The sequence below is a fragment of the Dasypus novemcinctus genome, chromosome X (genome assembly GCF_030445035.2).
Source record: "Dasypus novemcinctus isolate mDasNov1 chromosome X, mDasNov1.1.hap2, whole genome shotgun sequence".
Lineage (NCBI taxonomy): Eukaryota > Metazoa > Chordata > Mammalia > Cingulata > Dasypodidae > Dasypus > Dasypus novemcinctus.
In genome coordinates, this window is record NC_080704.1 from 155,127,916 (window position 1) to 155,146,340 (window position 18,425).

Sequence of the window (18,425 nt, forward strand, 5' to 3'; positions counted from 1 at the left end):
TTCATTTCTCTAAATCCTTGGCTACCAGCCCACAACATAACATGGGGCTTTGTAAATAACCCTGTGACAATACTTGAAAGGTAATGCTGACTGGCTTGTGGACTTGGTTGTTCTCAAATAACAAGGACACAATAAAGTTAAAACAGACTTTCTTCTTAGTACACTGATTACTAATGACTTAAGAAACTTTGTCACATTAACAAATTTTTATACTAAGCCTTCTAAAACACCATCAAATTTTACTCAACCTTAACCATAAATATTCCGTTCCCATGAACCTTCTACACTTTCTGTATCTTGTTTAGCTTTTCCAGCTTGGACCCCAGGAGTATTTGTTTATCAGTGTAAGTGCTTATTTAATTTTTGGCCATTTGATTACCATCCAGAGGTATGAAAATATATCCTGAACAAACATACAACTGCAAAAAGATTTAAGCTCCTTGCTTTCCATTCTAATTTAAGCTCCTCTTCTATCCAGCTTGCATGGGATACAGCAATCAGCTGTTTCTTGGAGCAATCTTTCAAGGCTGCTAACATGGGCCAAGTGGCTCCATGCTCTTTCTTTTTCACAAAGACATCTTCTACATTCTTACCTAACTGCTAACCCTGCAGGCATATACAGGGTGTCCCCCGAGTCACATACAAGACCCCAAGTGTGTTGTATGAGGTGAATCAGCTCAAACCACATAGAGGAACAGGGCCACCCCAGGATTTTCCCCACAGAATTCCCAGTAAAGGGCTGGATTTCTCCTGCAGAATTCCCTGTGACTCCGTCTGCCACTCATACCATTTGTAGACCCTGGAATATCCTGACAACTATGCCAATTGTAATGCAGGAAGTCAAGCATGAAAAGGTTAACCAAATAATTTGATATTCCAGAGAAATCACATGGAAGCCCAGCATCAGTCATGCTTTTGTTACTCATGTAACTGGGCGGCATCCGGACAGGAGAAGCTCCGCACTACCTAATAGACTCCTTTTATAAGGTTACAAAGCAAGGGGAAGTTCATAACCTACATGGAACAGTGGGGTACAAGTGTTACTAACTGAAAATTATCTGTCTTTTTGTTAATTATCACAGATATTCTTTCAACATTTATATCCAGCTCCCTGTTTATGAGGGTCAGGTGGTTGGCCAGACCAACTCATCCACATTCCAGGGCCTCGAGTTCACAAAAAGGGCATTTTGCCTTCATTTACCCCACAACTGCTTATTTCATTGAGTCTTGCTTTGCCTGTCTGCTTTCAGGATGTAGTCTGCTTTTTTAAAAATTTATTTTTTTATTATTTATTTATTTCTCTCCCCTTCCCCATGCCCCGGTTATCTGTTCTCTGTGTCTATTTGCTGCATCATCTTCTTTTGTCCTCTGTTGTTGTCAGCGGCACAGGAATCTGTGTTTCTTCTGATTGCATCATCATGTGTCATCTCTCCGTGTGTGTAGCACCATTCTTAGGCAGGTGCACTTTCTTTCATGCTGGGCGGCTCTCCTTATGCGGCGCACTCCTTGTGCGTGGGGCTCCCCTACGCGGGGACACCCCTGCGTGGCATGGCACTCCTTGCACGCATTAGCACTGCGCATGGGCCAGCTCCACACGGGTCAAGGAGGCTCGGGGTTTGAACCGCGGACCTCCTATGTGGTAGACGGACGCGCTAAACCCTGGGCCAAGTCCACTTCCCTATAACCTGTTTTTGAACGAAAATAAATCCTGAAAATTCAGATTCAGTCTCCTACTATAGTCTGATCTGACAGTTGTCTAAGCAATGTCAGCTTTAATCTCTGAATCCTATACCTGTGTGGATCCAATCCTTGAAATATCAATATTTAAAAGCATCTCATATAGTCCTTTCTACAAGACCCTGATATTGTCTTTGTTGAAACCAGTATCTTGAGCAAATCCACAAACAAACATAAAAGGTAAGCAGAAATCACCTGGAAATGAGGCTGATGAATAGTTGTTAATTTATTACAGTAATCTACAGTCTCAGAATAGAGGAGAGTATTGCTCTCTTTTGGGGTACAATACATAGCTGAAGGTATGAATATATTATGGACAGTGAGGGAATTAACAAATCCTAGGACCTTCCAGTTTATCCTATAAAGTATATAATTGCTGAACATGTATCCAGAGATCATTTTACTAATACAGATTTAATATAGGGAAGACTGGACTTCTTATTTGATTTGACAACTTTCCCCTGCAGTTCTTGCGATAGGTTTGAGTTAATTGAAAAAATATGAAGCATGTCAACTCTAAATATTTCTATTATCCCTCATCTTTTTACAAAAGGATAAAGACCATACTTTGTGATTCCCATGGGCCCTCTGGGAAATCTCAAAGATTTTGGTGTAAAAAGCATCTTAAGATGTTATTTTTCTGATTTTAGTATATGACCTTGGGAAGGCATAGTAGGTAGAATTAATGCCAGTCCCCAAAGATGTCCATGCCTTAACTTCCAGAACCTGTAAATATGTTACATTACATGGAAAAAGTGACTTTGCAGATGTGGTTAAATTAAAGATTGTGAAAAGGAAGATTATCATGGATTATCTGGATTGGCACAAGATAATCACAACAGTCCATTGAAGGGAAAGAGGAAGACAGAATAGTCAGTCAGAAAAAGAGATCCGAATAAGATGATGAAAGAGATGCAGAAGTTAGAATGATGCAGGGCTATGGCCAAGCCATTCACATAGCCCCTAGAAGCTGAGAAAAAAACCAAGGAAACAGGCTGTCCTAGAGCCTCCAGAAAGAACACAGCCCTGCTGACACCTTGACTTTTTTAGCCAGTGATACCCTTTTTGGATTTTGATCTTTAGAACTGTAATAAAATAAATTCCTGTTGTTTTAAGCCACTAAGTTTGTGGTAATTTCCTACTGTAACAATAGGAAATTAGCACAGAAGGCAAAATCATAAGAACTAGAAAATTAGTTTCTTGATTACGAAGGAGCATTAGAGCCTGAGAACAACAAATGTTTGTAGTTTAACTACTTGTTAATCAAAATGACAATTAAGTATTTTAATATAGACATAGAGAAATGTAACATAATTGTCTTAGCTCTTTCAGAAGGGAGGAGCTTTTTTTATGTTGTTTTGTTGCTGTTTCTTAAATAATCAAAGTCATAACTGAGTAGGAAGCACGGAAAGCTATGGAATCCATGTTTTATAAGGATGAACACTAAATATTCCAAGATCAATTTGCCATTTTAATGTAGAGAAAACCCACATTCTAGACTTGATTTAATATATTTGCAGTAAAGGGTTTATAAAACCTTTTTAAAATTAATGAATAAACCCATAAAAACTGAGCAAACATGACAAATCTCAGAACATTTCATTGCTACTTTTCAGACTTATGATATGCAGGGATTGTAATAATGCAAAGCTAAAATTCACTTCTCTCAACCTTTCTGCAACTTGCAGTACACATTCCCGTTTTGTCCTTGACTGTCCTCTTTCATTTTCTGGAAAAATCTGAAACTTTAACTTAGGAAAAACGACTCTCTTTCCCGTGTGAAACAAAACCCCATGTATATCATCTGTCATACACAGTTGTTCTCTGCCACCATTTTTCCCAGTATAGTGTCATCCACCCATATTCATTATAACTTTTAGTCAAAAAAACTAACTTGTTTCACAGAAAGAACTGGATTATTGAGAACTTTAAGTCATATACATGCATTTGTAGCTGACCATCAAAACTCATAAGCATACATGATATCGCCTCCTGCAGCCATATGCATCACCTTTACACCTTTTTTTAAGCAGCAGAAGTAAGCACATTCATTAACATGGCCCAAAGATATAGGCCCTCACTAATAAAAATAAGGTAAAAAGTGTATATACGTATAAACTGTTAACCAATATTTCAATATTTTGTCTTTGCATACCTGGAGAATTTCTTAGAAAAGTGAAATAAGTTTTAAAATAGAGTGATTCCTCTTAATGTGTTATTTTATAGCTTTAACTATTCTGGTTCCTTTGCCTTTCCATATAAATTTTAGATAAAATTCTACAAAAGTCTTGCTGGGGTTTAGATAAGAGTGGTGTTAATTCTGTAAAACATTTTGCGGAGAATTGGCATCTTTACTATTTTGAGTTGTCTAATCCATGTACTCTGTCAGTCTCCATTTATTTTGGTCTTTGTTGTCTTCTTTCATCAGCATTTCGTAGTTTTCAGTGTTAAAGTCTTAAATATATTTTGTTAGATTTACACCTAAGTGTGACATTTTTGATCAATTTAAAATGGTATTGTGTTTTAGTTTCCAGGTGTTTGTTGCTAGTATATAAAGATAGAATTGATTTTTGTATCTTGGTCATATATCCTGCAACCTTGCTGAGCACACTTACTAGTTCTAGTAGTTTTTTCAGTAGACTCATTGGTGTCATATGCAAGTAGGGACAGTTTTATTTCTTCCCAGTCTGTATGCCTTATATTTTCTTGCTTTATTGTACTGGATAAGACTTGCAGTACTATGTTGAATAAGAATGGTAAGAACGAACATCCTTGTCTTTTTCCCTACCTTAGAGGAAATAATTCATTCAGTCTTTCACTATTAAGATTAAGTGTAGAGTTTCTATAGATGTTCTTTATTAAGTTCAGGAAGTTTCCCTCTATTCCTAGTTTTCTGTTTTTAACATGAAAGATGTTGGATTCTGTTAAATGCTTTTTCTGAATTAATTGATATGAGCCAGTGATATTACTTCTTTAGCCTGTTAATATTGTATATTACACTGATTAATTTTCAAATATTGAACCAGCCTTGCATCCCTGGAATAAACCCTATCTGATATTTATGTATGTATGTATGTATGTATTTATGTGTGTATGTATATATTTCACTGGTTTCTGTCTTATTGTTTTGTTTGGGATTTTTTGTCTATATTCATATGAAATATTGGTCTATAGTTTTCTCTTTGTACTTTGTCTGGTTCTGATATCATGGTAATACTGGCTTCATAAAATGAATTAAAAATGTTCCGTCCAATTCTGTTTCCCATAAGACATTATTTAGGATTAGTATTAATTCTTATTTAAATGTTTTGTTAGAAATTTTCAGTGAAACCAACTTGGCCCTCAGATTTCTTTTGAGAGAGTTTTAAAATTATGAAGGAAACATCCGTGATAGTTATAGGGCTGTTGAAATTATTTCATATTGGGTAGTTTTTTCTTTTAGAGAAATTGGTCTATTTCATCTAATTTGTCCCTTATTGTCTGTCCTATTGATATCTGCAGTGTTTCTGATGGTTTTTGGTATTGTTCTATGATTTCTTATTTTGTCACTCTTTCATTTCTTTTAAACATTTCATACATATTTTAATTTCAGAAAATGGTCATTTCAGGATGTGATATTCTTGGGAACTAAATCAGTTTATATTTAATTGTGCTGATTCTCATTCATTGTGGTTGTTTCCTTTTGTGTTTTATGATACTTGAAAATGACTTCATTTTAGCTGTTAATTTTAGTAACCCAGGGGTCTATAATGAGGGTGCTTTCTTTCTGAGGAAATTTTTATTTCCTTCTGTTGGGAAGAAGGGAGCACTGCTGGCCTGGGAAAACCTCTCTGTTTTCCAGGTCTGTTTATTGATCCAGTAGTCACAGGTTCAGCTGTCCCGTCTTGCAGATTGCTCAAGTCCCAGTTTCTCAATCAATATTGCTTGTATAAGTACCTGACCCCAGGGGGGGTTCCTTCTTTTGACTGTATTCACTGTTTTAAAATTCAGCTCCATATTTCAGCTCTAATTTTTTTTTGCTTCCTACTTATCTTCCTATATGCTCTGAGAAATTTTCTTTCCTTCCTGCTGGTCCAGGAAAAGAACAAAAATTGGAACTAGTTTTAGCAGGAGGGTTTCCCAGAATATCTAGTTCCCCATACTGCTGGAAGGGGAAGACTTGGAATGACCTTTATGTCTGGGCTTTTATATATTATATATCACTTTGTATTCTAAATATTTGTTTCTATATCTTTTGGAACTTAGTAGTCTGTGCCATACTCAACTTTGTATTCCCAGATTCTAGAACTAGGCCTGGAAAGTAGAAGTTCAGTAAATATTTTTTGGGAAAGATGGATACATTGACTGATTTCTCCTGTTTTTATACACTAGCAGTATAATGATTTATCCTGTTCAGTTATTTTTTCCCCTTCTGCCCCACCCCCTGCTCTTTTGTTTCCATTCACTGTGTGTGCTTCTGTGTCCGCTTGCATTCTCAGTGGCACCGGGAATCTGTGTCTCTTTTTTGTGTCATCTTGCTGCATCAGCTCTCAGTGTGAGGCGCCACTCCTGGGCAAGTTGCACTATTTTTGTGCAGGGCAGATCTCCTTGCAGGATGCACTCCTTGCGCATGGGGCTCCCCTACACTGGGGACACCCCTGTGTGTCATGGCACTCCTTGTGCACAGCAGCCCTGTGCGTGGGCCAGCTCACCACACAGGCCAGGAGGCCCTGGGTTCGAACCCTGGATCTCCTACATGGTAGGTGGACACTCTATCAGTTGAGCCACATCTGCTTCCCTCAGTTATTTTTTTAAAAATCTAAGATGCTAAATTTTAGCTCAGATCAGTAGAATGACAGCTTTATGATGTGTTGCTGATATTCAAAATTAATTAGGTACAATTTATGAGCATTAAATTGTGTGTTACTTTTTCAGATTCATGAAGCAGCGATAACTTTTACAAATAATCCAGAATTTCATGAAACATATAACTTTCAACCTGTGGATGTGGAATTTGTATTTAATAGGTAATTCTTTTAATGAATTTCATAAAAAGCTTGTTTTTATTCCTAGTTAGTGCCAGTCTTCTATTTAGGATTTAAAGTAAATCCTTTGTCATTCCAGTAATGATACCAGACACCTGTTGAAAGATTTATGCTTTGAGGATTTTAAGTTGGCTCTCTAGATATGTATAATTTCATTACCAAGCTTTCTTCTCCTTTAAGTTTAACCAGGTTTATTGAGGTATAGTTGACTATAATAAACTGTAAATATGTATAATGTAAAATTAGATATATTTGTTATAAGTATACATTGTGAAAGCATCATTAGAGTCAAGGGAATGAAGGTATCCATAATCCCCAAAAGAGTACCCCTTTGTAATCCTTCCTTCCTCCCTCTACTTTCCCCTTCCCTACCACACTCCAAGTCCAGGCAAAAGTTATCTCCTTTCTATCATGATAAATTAGTTTGCTTCACTCTTTGTATCAAAATTAAACTGAGTTAGTTTATTACTAATTGTGTTGACTTTGTTATACTTTTTAAGTTTTTGGTAGTGTAGATAACCTAGAGTGATTTTGGAGTGTATTAAGGGTAAGGGGTTAAGAAAGAAGAGACAGTGAATGTGCATGAATCATTTTCAGGGTGTTTGGTAAAATAAGAAAGAGAGGAAGAGAGAACATGAAAACATAGCTTGTTGATTTGTTTTATATTTATCATGAGAGAGAAGACTATTAGTTCCCCAAAGCCTGGAACTTGGACCAGTAGCATTGGCATTGCCTAGTGTATTAGTCAGCCAAGGGGGTGCTGATACAAAATACCAGAAATTGGTTGGTTTTTATAAAGGGTCTTTATTTGGGGTAGGAGCTTACAGTTACCAGGCCATAAAGCATAAGTTACTTCCCTCACCAAAGTCTGTTGCCAAGTGTTGGCTGCCAATGTCTGCGATGGTTCAGGCTTCCTGGGGTCCTATCTTCCCAGGGCTCATTTCCTTCTGGGCTCAGGTCCTCTGTTTTCTCCATAAGGTTAGCTATAGACTATGAGGCTGTCTAGGCTTTGCCTCTCTCCACAAGGCCAGCTGTAGACTCTCAGGTGACTGGTTCTGTCTCTGTCCCCGGGGCTCCATTCTCTCCAGGCTCAGCTGCTCTGTTCCTCTGTGTGTTTACTTCCTGGACTCCAGCTCAAAAACTCCCAACTCTGTCCTTTGCTAGGTCTTTTCTCTGTGAGTCCCCACCCACCAAGGGGAAGGGACTTAATGCGCTATTGATGTGGCCCAATCAAAGTCCTAATTGTAATTTAATCAATTAAAGGTGATACCTCCAACAGACCAGTTTACAAATATAATCCAATAACTATTTTTGGAAACCATAAACAATGTACATCTGCTATACCTAGGAACATGCTATTAATGCAGATTCTTAGGCCTCCTACCAGATAAATGAGACATCTTGCAGTCTTTTGATTAATCTAGTTTAGGAATTAGCTATCAGTACCAATTCCTTTAAGAGTATTTTTAAAGGCCTAGATGCTACATTTTCCTCTCGTGCCTATTTAGCATTTATTGATATAATTATTTTTCTTTCAACATATTAATTGAATTATTTTAACTAGATGACTTAATATTAAACCGGCCTTGAATACCTAGAATGAAAAACATGGTATTCTTAGATTTTTGCATTTTTCCCCCCTGAGATGGCTCTCTGTGTGTTTGCTCATTGGGATTTTGGGGGGGGGGGGGCTCATTGTCTGTGCATGTTGTCTGCTGGTTGTTTTTTTGCTCATTGTCTGCTCACTGTTTTCTCTTTAGGAGGCACCAGGAACCAAATGCAGGACCTCCCATGTGTCAGGGGGGGCACTTAACCGCTTGAGCCACATCAGTTCCCTGCTTGTTAGTTTTTGCTCAATGTCTGCTCATTGTTTGTTTTTTCTGCATTGTCTGCTCATTGTTTTTTTCTTGCTGTTTGTTGTTTTTGCTCAATGTCTACTTGTTGTTATTGTATTTTTTTGTCTTCTTTAATAGGCACCAGGAACTGAACCTGGGACCTCCCATGTGGGAGGTGGGCACTAAACTGCTTGAGCCACATCCCCTCCTGATTTTTGCATATTTTAGGTGTGCATCAGGAACTCACTGGCTAACATTGTATTCATGACTTTTAATCAGTTTTGGGCAGTAAGTTAGTGGACCACAGGTTGATTTTTTTGGTTTGTTTTATGGTATCTTTTCCAAGTTTTGGTGTTTTTTGTTATACCTTTGAAAAGATTTGTTTCTGCCTTTTTTTTTTTTTGCTGTGAAGTGTTTAAATAGCATTAGGATTTCCGTGTCTTCAGGGCTTGAGACTATAACCATGAAAGTCTTTAGGCTCTAAGGTGCCAAACTTTATGTCAAATTTCTAATTTTATAATAGCTATGTTTTAACTCTTTTTCTTTCTTTTCAAGTCAATTTTGGTAAGTCCCAAGATGGTTCCTTTCTGATCATGAAGTTCATTGTATCTTAGCCAGGTATTTGTTGTAATATAATGTTGAGAGGACAGAGTAGGGCTGCCAGCTGCTTCATTCCCTAGAAAATCCTCATTAAAGTTCTCTTAAGGATGTGGCCTTGAAAGTAGAGTGCACTTAACAGAGTTGAGTTCTAGCAACTTAGGATAATTATCCTTAGCAACTCTAGTAAATCTACTGGCAGACAGTACAAAGGTTCTGTTCAGGTGATTTTCTTCTAGCTACACACACAAACACACGCACAAACACACACATTATGTAGTGTTATGGAACTGGGTCTGCACAGTAATGCCTGGGCTTCTGCCCTTGCTCATTGTGTTCAGTGAAGAATGAACAGCATTTCCCATAGGTTCCTCGGAGAAATCTGAATGGTTGAGGGATTAGTTAATATGTAGTTAATACATAATTAGTTATGTATATATATGTATGTAAACCCTGCTATTATAAAAGAATTATCCCAGACATAAGTAGAACAGAAACTCCCTCTTCCTTTCTAAGAATATTTCTGTTTTAATATATAAATTACAATAGAAAAGTAAAAACATTCTGTGAATGTTGATCCCTTTGACTCAATTGAAAAGTAATTTCGATTGTGAGAGGACCAGTCCCCTGAAATTAATTTAAAACAACAGTCAGCAGAGAAAATAAATATATTTGATGGGAAAAAAGGCATGACAAAAACATCAAAACAAAAACAGAGAAGGATATCTGGGACAAAACAAACAGGGATGCAAGAGCTGATACGTACCTTTCACAACTGGGGACAAATACAGATTTCTTTAAAACAGACATGAGTTTTAGATGTCTGTATAATACCTTTATTTATAATAAAAAAATGTATAATACCTTTTGAGTATTAACTATATTTTTTTAACTTAAGGTGAGTTATTTTCTGTTTTCTTCTTTTTGGCAGGACTCCAAGCAGACGATATCACTTTGCGGTTGAACAAGCCAAACATTTAGGTGAAAAAGGTATTAGTTTTGTGAAAGTGAATTAAGTGCCACTTTCCTAGAGTATGTTTATAGAATCCTTATGTAACATGTTAAGTAATATACTATCTTTTGAATCCTGTATTAGAAATAAAAACTATAAATTATTCACACATTTTGAACTTTGTGTTGAGGGGCTTTAGTGTTCTTTATTATTTCTGAAAAGAAACCCGTTACACATTGTTTTTCCCCTCATAATTTAATTTGTTTAGCTTATGAATAGAGAAAAGTAAATGACTTTGATGCAAAGACTATAATACAGTCTTGTGTCCATATTATAATTTGGAAACATTGCAGAAAGAACGGAGGGAGGGAGTAAAATGTCCTTGGATTAATTTTGGTAGGAATAGTCATAAAACTGGAAGTTGTCTTTATTCTTCATTATCCTTTTCAGTAATGTCTACCTTGCACCTCTTCTCATTTTTTAAAAAAGTATTATTTCCAGACACTATATCTTTAAAGTCTCCCCAAGTTCCAGAGTGTTGGAACCATGTACAAGATAATGCTTGTGGTGAACAGTCTTTCGCAAAGGTAATATTTTAATGACTTTGATATATTTAAATAGATAATGACTGTGGAATCATTTTAGATATATTAGTTCCCAAAGTACTGGGGTATTAGGGATGGTAGGTCACAAGTAACCCCAAATCACAAAATGTAGATGCTGCAAGTTTTAATTTAAATATGCCATAAAATAGACTTAATGTAAAATTTACCTAAAATTCACATGGTGCTAACAGGTCTACAATATGTTGAGAAAAGTAAAATACAAATCTGCAAGATATGAATTTTTTAGCTTTTCATTTTAAATAATTTTGAATTTACAGGAAGTTGCAAAGAAAATATAGATAGGTCCCGTGTACCATTCGTCCAGTTTCCGCCCATTGAATAACTACTACAATATAAAAATCAGGAAATTGACATTAATATAAAATATGTATATCATTTTATCACATGGGGAGATTCATGTAACCACCAGTGTAATCAAGATACAGAACTATTCCATCATCATAAAAATGTCCTTTTTTTTTTTAAAGATTTATTTAATCCCCCCCCCCCCCCCCCCGGTTGTCTGTTCTCTGTGTCTATTTGCTGCATCTTGTTTCTTTGTCCGCTTCTGTTGTCGTCAGCGGCAAGGGAAGTGTGGGCGGTGCCATTCCTCGGCAGGCTGCACTTTCTTTCGCGCTGGGCGGCTCTCCTTACGGGTGCACTCCTTGCGCGTGGGGCTCCCCTACGCGGGGGACACCCCTGTGTGGCAGGGCACTCTTTGCGCATCAGCACTGCACATGGGCCAGCTGCACACGGGTCAAGGAGGCCCGGGGTTTGAACCACGGACCTCCCATGTGGTAGACGGACGCCCTAACCACTGGGCCAAGTCCATTTCCCAAAATGTCCCTTTTTAAGAACAAATAACCAGAAGCCTTCTCTTAGGCACACTTCCACCTTCAGTTAGTGATCTACTTTTCTTTTTCTTAAAAATGGGAAAAATAAGAGCATTTTTATGTGTATGAGAATAATTTACAGAGGAAGAAAGGAAAGATTGATGATGCAGAAAAGAGGTGCTGGAACAATGCTTTTGGGTAGGCAAAGGTAGCGGGAATCAGTTAAGAAAAAAATTTCCCTTTTGATAAACCTCTATACCAGGTTTACCCTCCTGCCCCTACTCTCTCTAATCCCTGGCAACCACTAATTTGTTCTTAAGCTATGTAGTTTTGTCATTTCAAGTATGCTAAATGAATGTTATTATAGAGTATGTGATCTTTTGAGATTTTTTTTTTCACTCAGGAATAAAATCCTTGAGGTTCATCTAAGTGGTTGAGTTGAATATATTAATAGTCTGTTCCTTTTATTCCTGAGTGTTATTCTGGGGTATGGATGTACACAATTTGCTTAATCATTCACATATTTACACATTTTGGTTGTTTTTAGTTTTTATGATTACATCTGCTATGAACAATAGTGTATAAGATTTTGCGTAAAAGTAAATTTTAATTTTTCTGGGATAAATGCAGAATGGTGTGATTGCTGAGTTGTGTGAGACATGTCTGTTTAGGTTTAAAAAAACAACAACTCCCAAACAGTTTTCCAGAGTAGCTATGCCATTTTGCATTACCACCAGCAATATGTGAGAAGTCTGGTTTCTCCACACCCTGACTTAGCATGTGGTGTTGTCACTATTTTTCATTTCAGCTGTTCAAAAAGGTATGTAGAGATACCTTATTGTGAACTTAATTTGAATTTCCCTAATGATTAATGATGTTGACAATTATGTGCTTATTTGCCATCCATAAATCCTCTTCATTGAAATATCTCTCACCCATTTTCTAATTGTACTGTTTTTTTGTGTGTGCATTCATCACTTTAGTCATTATTAGAGCATTTTCATTATTTTAATAATAAAAAACAAACAAGAAAATTACTTACCTTTCAATCTGTCTATGCTGTACATAGTTGCTATTTCTGGCTACTTTTGCACAATTATTCACTTATTAAGTGATTTTATTGTTTTGAGAGTTCATTATATATCTAGATGTTAGTCCTCTGTCAAATATGTAGCTAGAAAGTGTTTCCCTGTTTGTAGCTTATTTTTTCATCATCTTAACAAGATCTTTCACAGAGCACAGGTTTTTAATTTTGGTGAAACCTAATTTATTTTCTTTAATGGACTGTGCTTTTGTTGTCAGGTCTAAGAACTCTTGTAAGTTCTGACAATTTTCTCCTATGTTTTCTTCTAAATGATTTATACTTTTACTTTATAAATTTAAATCTATCATCCATTTTGAGTTTTTTTATATAAGATTTGATCTTTAGGTTGAGGTTCATTTTATCGGTCCATTTATATCTTACTGCTTCAGCACCATTTGTTTAAAAGACTATTTCTGCTCGGTTGAATTGCTTCTTTACTTTTATCAATACAGTTGGATGTACTTGTTTGGGACCATTTCTGGATTATCTTTTCTGTTCTGTTGAAGTATGTGTCTGTTTCTCTATGAATTTCACACAGTTTTGATAACTGTAACTATATAAAGGCTTAAAATAGAGTAGAATGATTCCTCCCACTTTGTTCTTGCTTTTCAAAATTGTTTTAGCTATTTCATTTGCCTTTCCACATAAATTTTAAAATAACTTCTGCGTATATCTATAAACAAATTTTGTCTGTCTCTATTGCTGGGGGTTTGACAGAAAATTGTGTTAAATTTGTGTAATATTTTGGGGAAATTGACACCTTTACTATGTGGAGACTTCCAAACAATGAACACAATATGTCTCTCCATTTATTTAGATTCTCTTTGATTTCTTTCATTAGCAGTTTTTAGCATACAAGTCTATACATGTTTTTTATTGTTTTTTTTCTATTAAATGTCATGTTAAGTGAGTAAATCATTTGTTTTAAATTTCTTCCCCCCCTTGCGGCTTGCTTGCTGTCTGCTCTCTGTGTCGATTCGCTCCACATTCTTTTGTGTCTGCTTGTCTCCCTTTGTTGCATCATCTTGCTGCAGCAGCTCTGCGCAGTCATGGGCCGTCAGTTCTCCACGGGCGCAGGCCAGCTTGCCTTCACAAGGAGGCCCTGGATTCAAGGAGGCCCTGGAATATGAATCCAGGGCCTCCCATATGGTAGATGGGAGCCCAATTAATTGACCCACAGCCGCTTCCCTACATGTTCTGTTAAATTCACACCTAAGTATTCTTATTCTTGAGAGATTTAAAATGTTTTTTTTCATTTTTAGTTCCGATGTTTTTATTGCTAGTATGTAGAAACACAATTGATTTTTTATTTTTATTTTGTATCATGACATTGCTGAATGTACTTATTAGTTCTAGGAGATATTTCCCCCAAGATTTCTTAGGAATTTCTATATATAGAACATGATGTTATCTGCCAAGTAGAGACAGTTTTATTTCTTCCATTCTGATTTGTATGCCTTTTATTTCCTTTTCTTGTGTTACTGAGTTGGCTAGAACCTCCAATTCTATGCGAACATGAGTGGTCAGAGGAAAAAAATCCTTGCCTTATTCCTGACTTTAGTGGAAAAACATTGTCTTTGACTATTAAGTATGATGTTAACTTTAGGGTTTTAGTAGGAGATCTTTATCAAGTTCAGAAGGTTCCTCTCTATTCCTAGTTTTCTTTTCTTTTCTTTACTTTTTCTTTTTTCTCTATTTTTAAAAAAATGTTATATTAAAAAAATAAAGAGGTCCCCAGATGCCCCCCACCCCCCTCACCCCACTCCTCCCACATCAACAACCTCTTTTATCATCATGGGACATTCATTGCATTTGGTGAATACATCTGAATTAGCTGATGTGGTTATGTGAATTTTCTTCTTTTGCCTGTTTTTCTTTTAAAGATTGATTTATTTATTTCTCTCCCCTTCCTCCCCCACAGTCCCACCTCGGTTGTCTGTTCTCTGTGTCTATCTGCTGCGTCTTCTTCTTTGTCCGCTTCTGTTGTTATCAGTGGCATAGTAATCTGGCACTGGAATCTGTGTTTCTTTTTGTTGTGTCATCTTGTTGTGTCAACTCTCTGTGTGGGCTTCTTAGGCAGGCTGTACTTTCTTTCACGCTGGGCGGCTCTCCTTACAGGGCGTACTCCTTGCGCGTGGGGCTCCCCTATGTGGGGAACACCCCTGCGCGGCACGGTACTCCTTGGCTTGCATCAGCACTTGTGCATTGGCCAGTTCCACATGGGTCAAGGAGGCCTGGGGTTTGAATCACGGGCCTCCCATGTGGTGGACCAATGCCCTAACCACTGGGCCAAGTCCGCTTCCCTCTTTTGCCTGTTAATATGGTACTTTTTAATTTTCAAATAAATAAATACTACACTAGAATAAGCCCCACTGGGTGATGGTGTATAATTCTTTGTACATATTTTTGTATTCTATTTGTTAATATTTTGTTCAGGATTTTTGAATCCATGTTCATTAGAAATATTAATCTGCAGTTTTTTGTGTTATTTTTGTCTAGATTTCATATTAGGGTAATAGCCTGTTTTGCAAAAGAGATTGTTTAGAATTGGTGTTAATTCTTCTTTAAAATTTTTGTTAGATTTTTCTAAGGAAACCACTTGGACCTACAGATTTCTTTTAATTAATTACTTTTATTAGAGAAGTTGTGAACTTACAAAACAATCATGCATAAGGTGCATAATTCCTATACATCACCTCTCCACCAACACCTTACATTGTTGTGAAATATTTGTTTACAGATTATGAAAGAACATCACCAGACTATTGCCACTTATTATGGTCCACAGCTTACATTTTGGTATATTTTTTCTGTACACCCGCTATATTAGTCAGCCAAAGGGGTGCTGATGCAAAATACCAGAAATTGGTTTGTTTTTATAAAGGGTATTTGTTTGGAATAGGAGTGTACAGATACCAGGCCATAAAGCATAAATTACTTCCCTCACCAAAGTCTATTTTCACGTGTTGGAGCAAGATGGCTGCCAATTTCTGTGAGGGTTCAGGCTTCCTGGGTTCCTCTCTTCTCAGGGCCTCCTTCTTTCCCGGCTTAGGGTTCCTCTCTTCCCGACTCCAGCTTAAGGCTTCAGCATCAAACTCCAACATCAAAATGCCAACCTAAGAAACCCTCCAACTCTGTCCTTTGCCATGTCTTTTATCTGTGAGTCCCCACCCACCATGGGGTGGGGACTGAATGCCCTACTGGCACAATAGGTTTACCTGATTACTTAACCAAGTAAAACTCTGAATCCAATATAATCTAATATGCCCAGAGGAAAAGATCAGTTTACAAACATAATCCAATATTTCTTTTTGGAATTCATCAATAATATCAAACTGCTACACCGCTATTATTAACACTATGAATTAGTACTGTACATTTGTTATAGTTCATGAAAGAACATTCTCATATTTGTATTGTTAACCATAGTCCATCTTCCACCAAATGGTTCACTGTGTTGTACAGTCCCATCCCTTGTACATTCTATCCAAAGTGAATACTCAGTGACTCTCACTTTCATCACAATTGTGCAGTCATCACCCCAGTAAATCTATGAATGTTTTTCTTAGTCCAAAAGAAAAAAAATTCCATACTCCCCTATTATTGACTCAGTGTTGATATAGCAGCTTCTTTGAGATTGATGCAAGAATATTAAAAAATTGCTGCTAACTATAGTCCATAAGTTATATTAATTGTATTTTTTTCATGCATCACTATATTCTTGCCACCTTGTAATACTGATACACATTTGTTCTAGTTCATAGGACGTTCTTGTATTTGTATTATTAATCACAATCTGTATCCACCTTCAGATTTACTATGTTATTAAGTCCCTAGATAATTTTCTAGCTTTCTTTCAATTGACATTTACGTACCTAGATTACCCCTTTCAGCCACAACCCCACTTATAAATCAGCTCTGCTAGTTACACTCAGTATAATGTGTTATCATTCACTCTATCCATTTCCAGACTTTTACAGTCAAGCTAATTGAAAATTCTTCATTCATTAAGCATCAGTACCCCTTCTCAGTCCTCATCCTATCTCCTTGTAATTTATAGTCTAGGTTTTAACTCCATGTGTTTATTCTTCATATTTAGTTCATGTTAGTGTGACCATATATTTGTCCTTTTGTGTCTGGCTTATTTCATTTAACATACTGTCCTCAAGGTTTATCCATGTTGGCATATATGTCCCAATTTCATTTCTTCTTATAGCAGCATAGTATTCCATTGTATACATATCTACCCATTTTGTTTATCCGTTCATTGGTTGATGGACACTTGGGTTGTTTCCATCTTTTGGTAGTTGTGAATAATGCCACTATGAATATCAGTGTGAAAATGTCTATTTGTGTAATGTTTTCAGTTCTTCAGTTATTCTGGATAATAGGATGCCAGATCATGTAACAGTTCTATATTTAGCTTCCTGAGGAACCCCCAAACTGTCTTCCGCAGAAACTGTACCTTTCTACATTCCCACCAACAGTGAAGTTGTGTTCTTATTTCTCCACATCCTCTCTAGCACTTGTTTTCTGTTTTTTGGGTTTTTTTTTACATAATGTCCATTTTGTGAGATATGAGATGATATCTCATTGCCGTTTCAACTTGCCTTTCCCTAATAGCTAGTGATATTGAACATTTTTTTCATGTGCTCTTTGGCCATTTGTATTTCCTCCTTGGTAAAATGTCTATTTAAGTCTTTTGCCCATTTTTAATTGGATTGCTTGTTCTTTTTTTGTTGAGTTGCATGCTCTCTTTACATAGCATGGAAATCAAACCCCTATCAGATACAGAAATACCTTAATGCTTGACTGCTTTGAAACTCATCAGATTTAGTACTTGATGCATTTTGACGTGAAAATTTTGTTCCTGTACATGTCATTTGTTTGGTACTCCGTGCATAAGATTGAACTTTTTGGTGTCGGTTGCTTCATGACTTGTTATCCTTTACAGCTGAAACAAATGATCATGCATTAGCCACGTAGTAGCTCTTGCCCTTTGTGCATCCCATTTCAGTCTTAGCTTCTGTGGTCATTTTGTGTATTTTTGCGTTTTTGTTTTTGTTTTTCTCATCATGGGTCCTAAGAAAATGAGTAGTAATAGCACTGAGCAGAAAAGAAAATTACTTTGTACCACCACTGAGCAAACAAAGAAATAATAGGTAAATATGAGGGCAGTATTCACATTACTGATCTTGCTAGGGAATCTGGTATCCCTAGAACAACGGTCTCCATCATCATTAAGAATACAGAAGCCATAAACAAAGGCTGATGTTGCAAAAGGAGTTAAAGTGGTAACAAAGCAGCTTTCCCAAACACTTGAGGAAGTTCAAGAGCTGTTATTAATTTGGGTAAATGAAAAACATTTAGCAGGCAACAATGTATCGGAAGCCATGATATGTGAAAAAGTGAAAGGGTTGCATCCTGATCTTTTGAAAAACAAACCGGAACCAAGTGATGAGAGTGTTGAGGTTTTTAAGGCCAGCCACATCTGGTTTGATAATTTTAAAAAGAGGAACAGCATCTATATTGTTGTGAGGCATGGCAAGGCAGTGAGTACTAATGAAAAGTCTGCTGATGACTTCATTAGTGAATTTCAAGACTATGTAGAGGCTGAGGGTGTTATTCCCACCAAGTCTTTAAATGAGATGAGTCCAGAGTATTTTGGGAAAAAAATGCCAAGTAGAACTGATATCACAAATGAGGAGAAGGCATTACTGGGCCAGAATTTGTGGCCAGAAGCTGTGACTCAGAGAGA

At 36.7% G+C, this 18,425-nt stretch overlaps 1 protein-coding gene across 1 annotated transcript in view; it reads left to right on the forward strand.

Annotated features, from left to right (window-relative positions):
- Positions 1-818: 818 nt before the first annotated feature.
- The window catches only part of LOC101428908 (RNA helicase Mov10l1-like), a 67,259-nt gene continuing 49,652 nt past the window's right edge, over positions 819-18,425 (forward strand). The window contains exons 1-4 of the mRNA XM_071212984.1: positions 819-854; positions 6,652-6,743; positions 10,125-10,183; positions 10,635-10,732. Coding sequence (XP_071069085.1) covers positions 819-854; positions 6,652-6,743; positions 10,125-10,183; positions 10,635-10,732 — 285 coding nt within the window. The remainder of the gene's footprint in view (positions 855-6,651; positions 6,744-10,124; positions 10,184-10,634; positions 10,733-18,425) is intronic.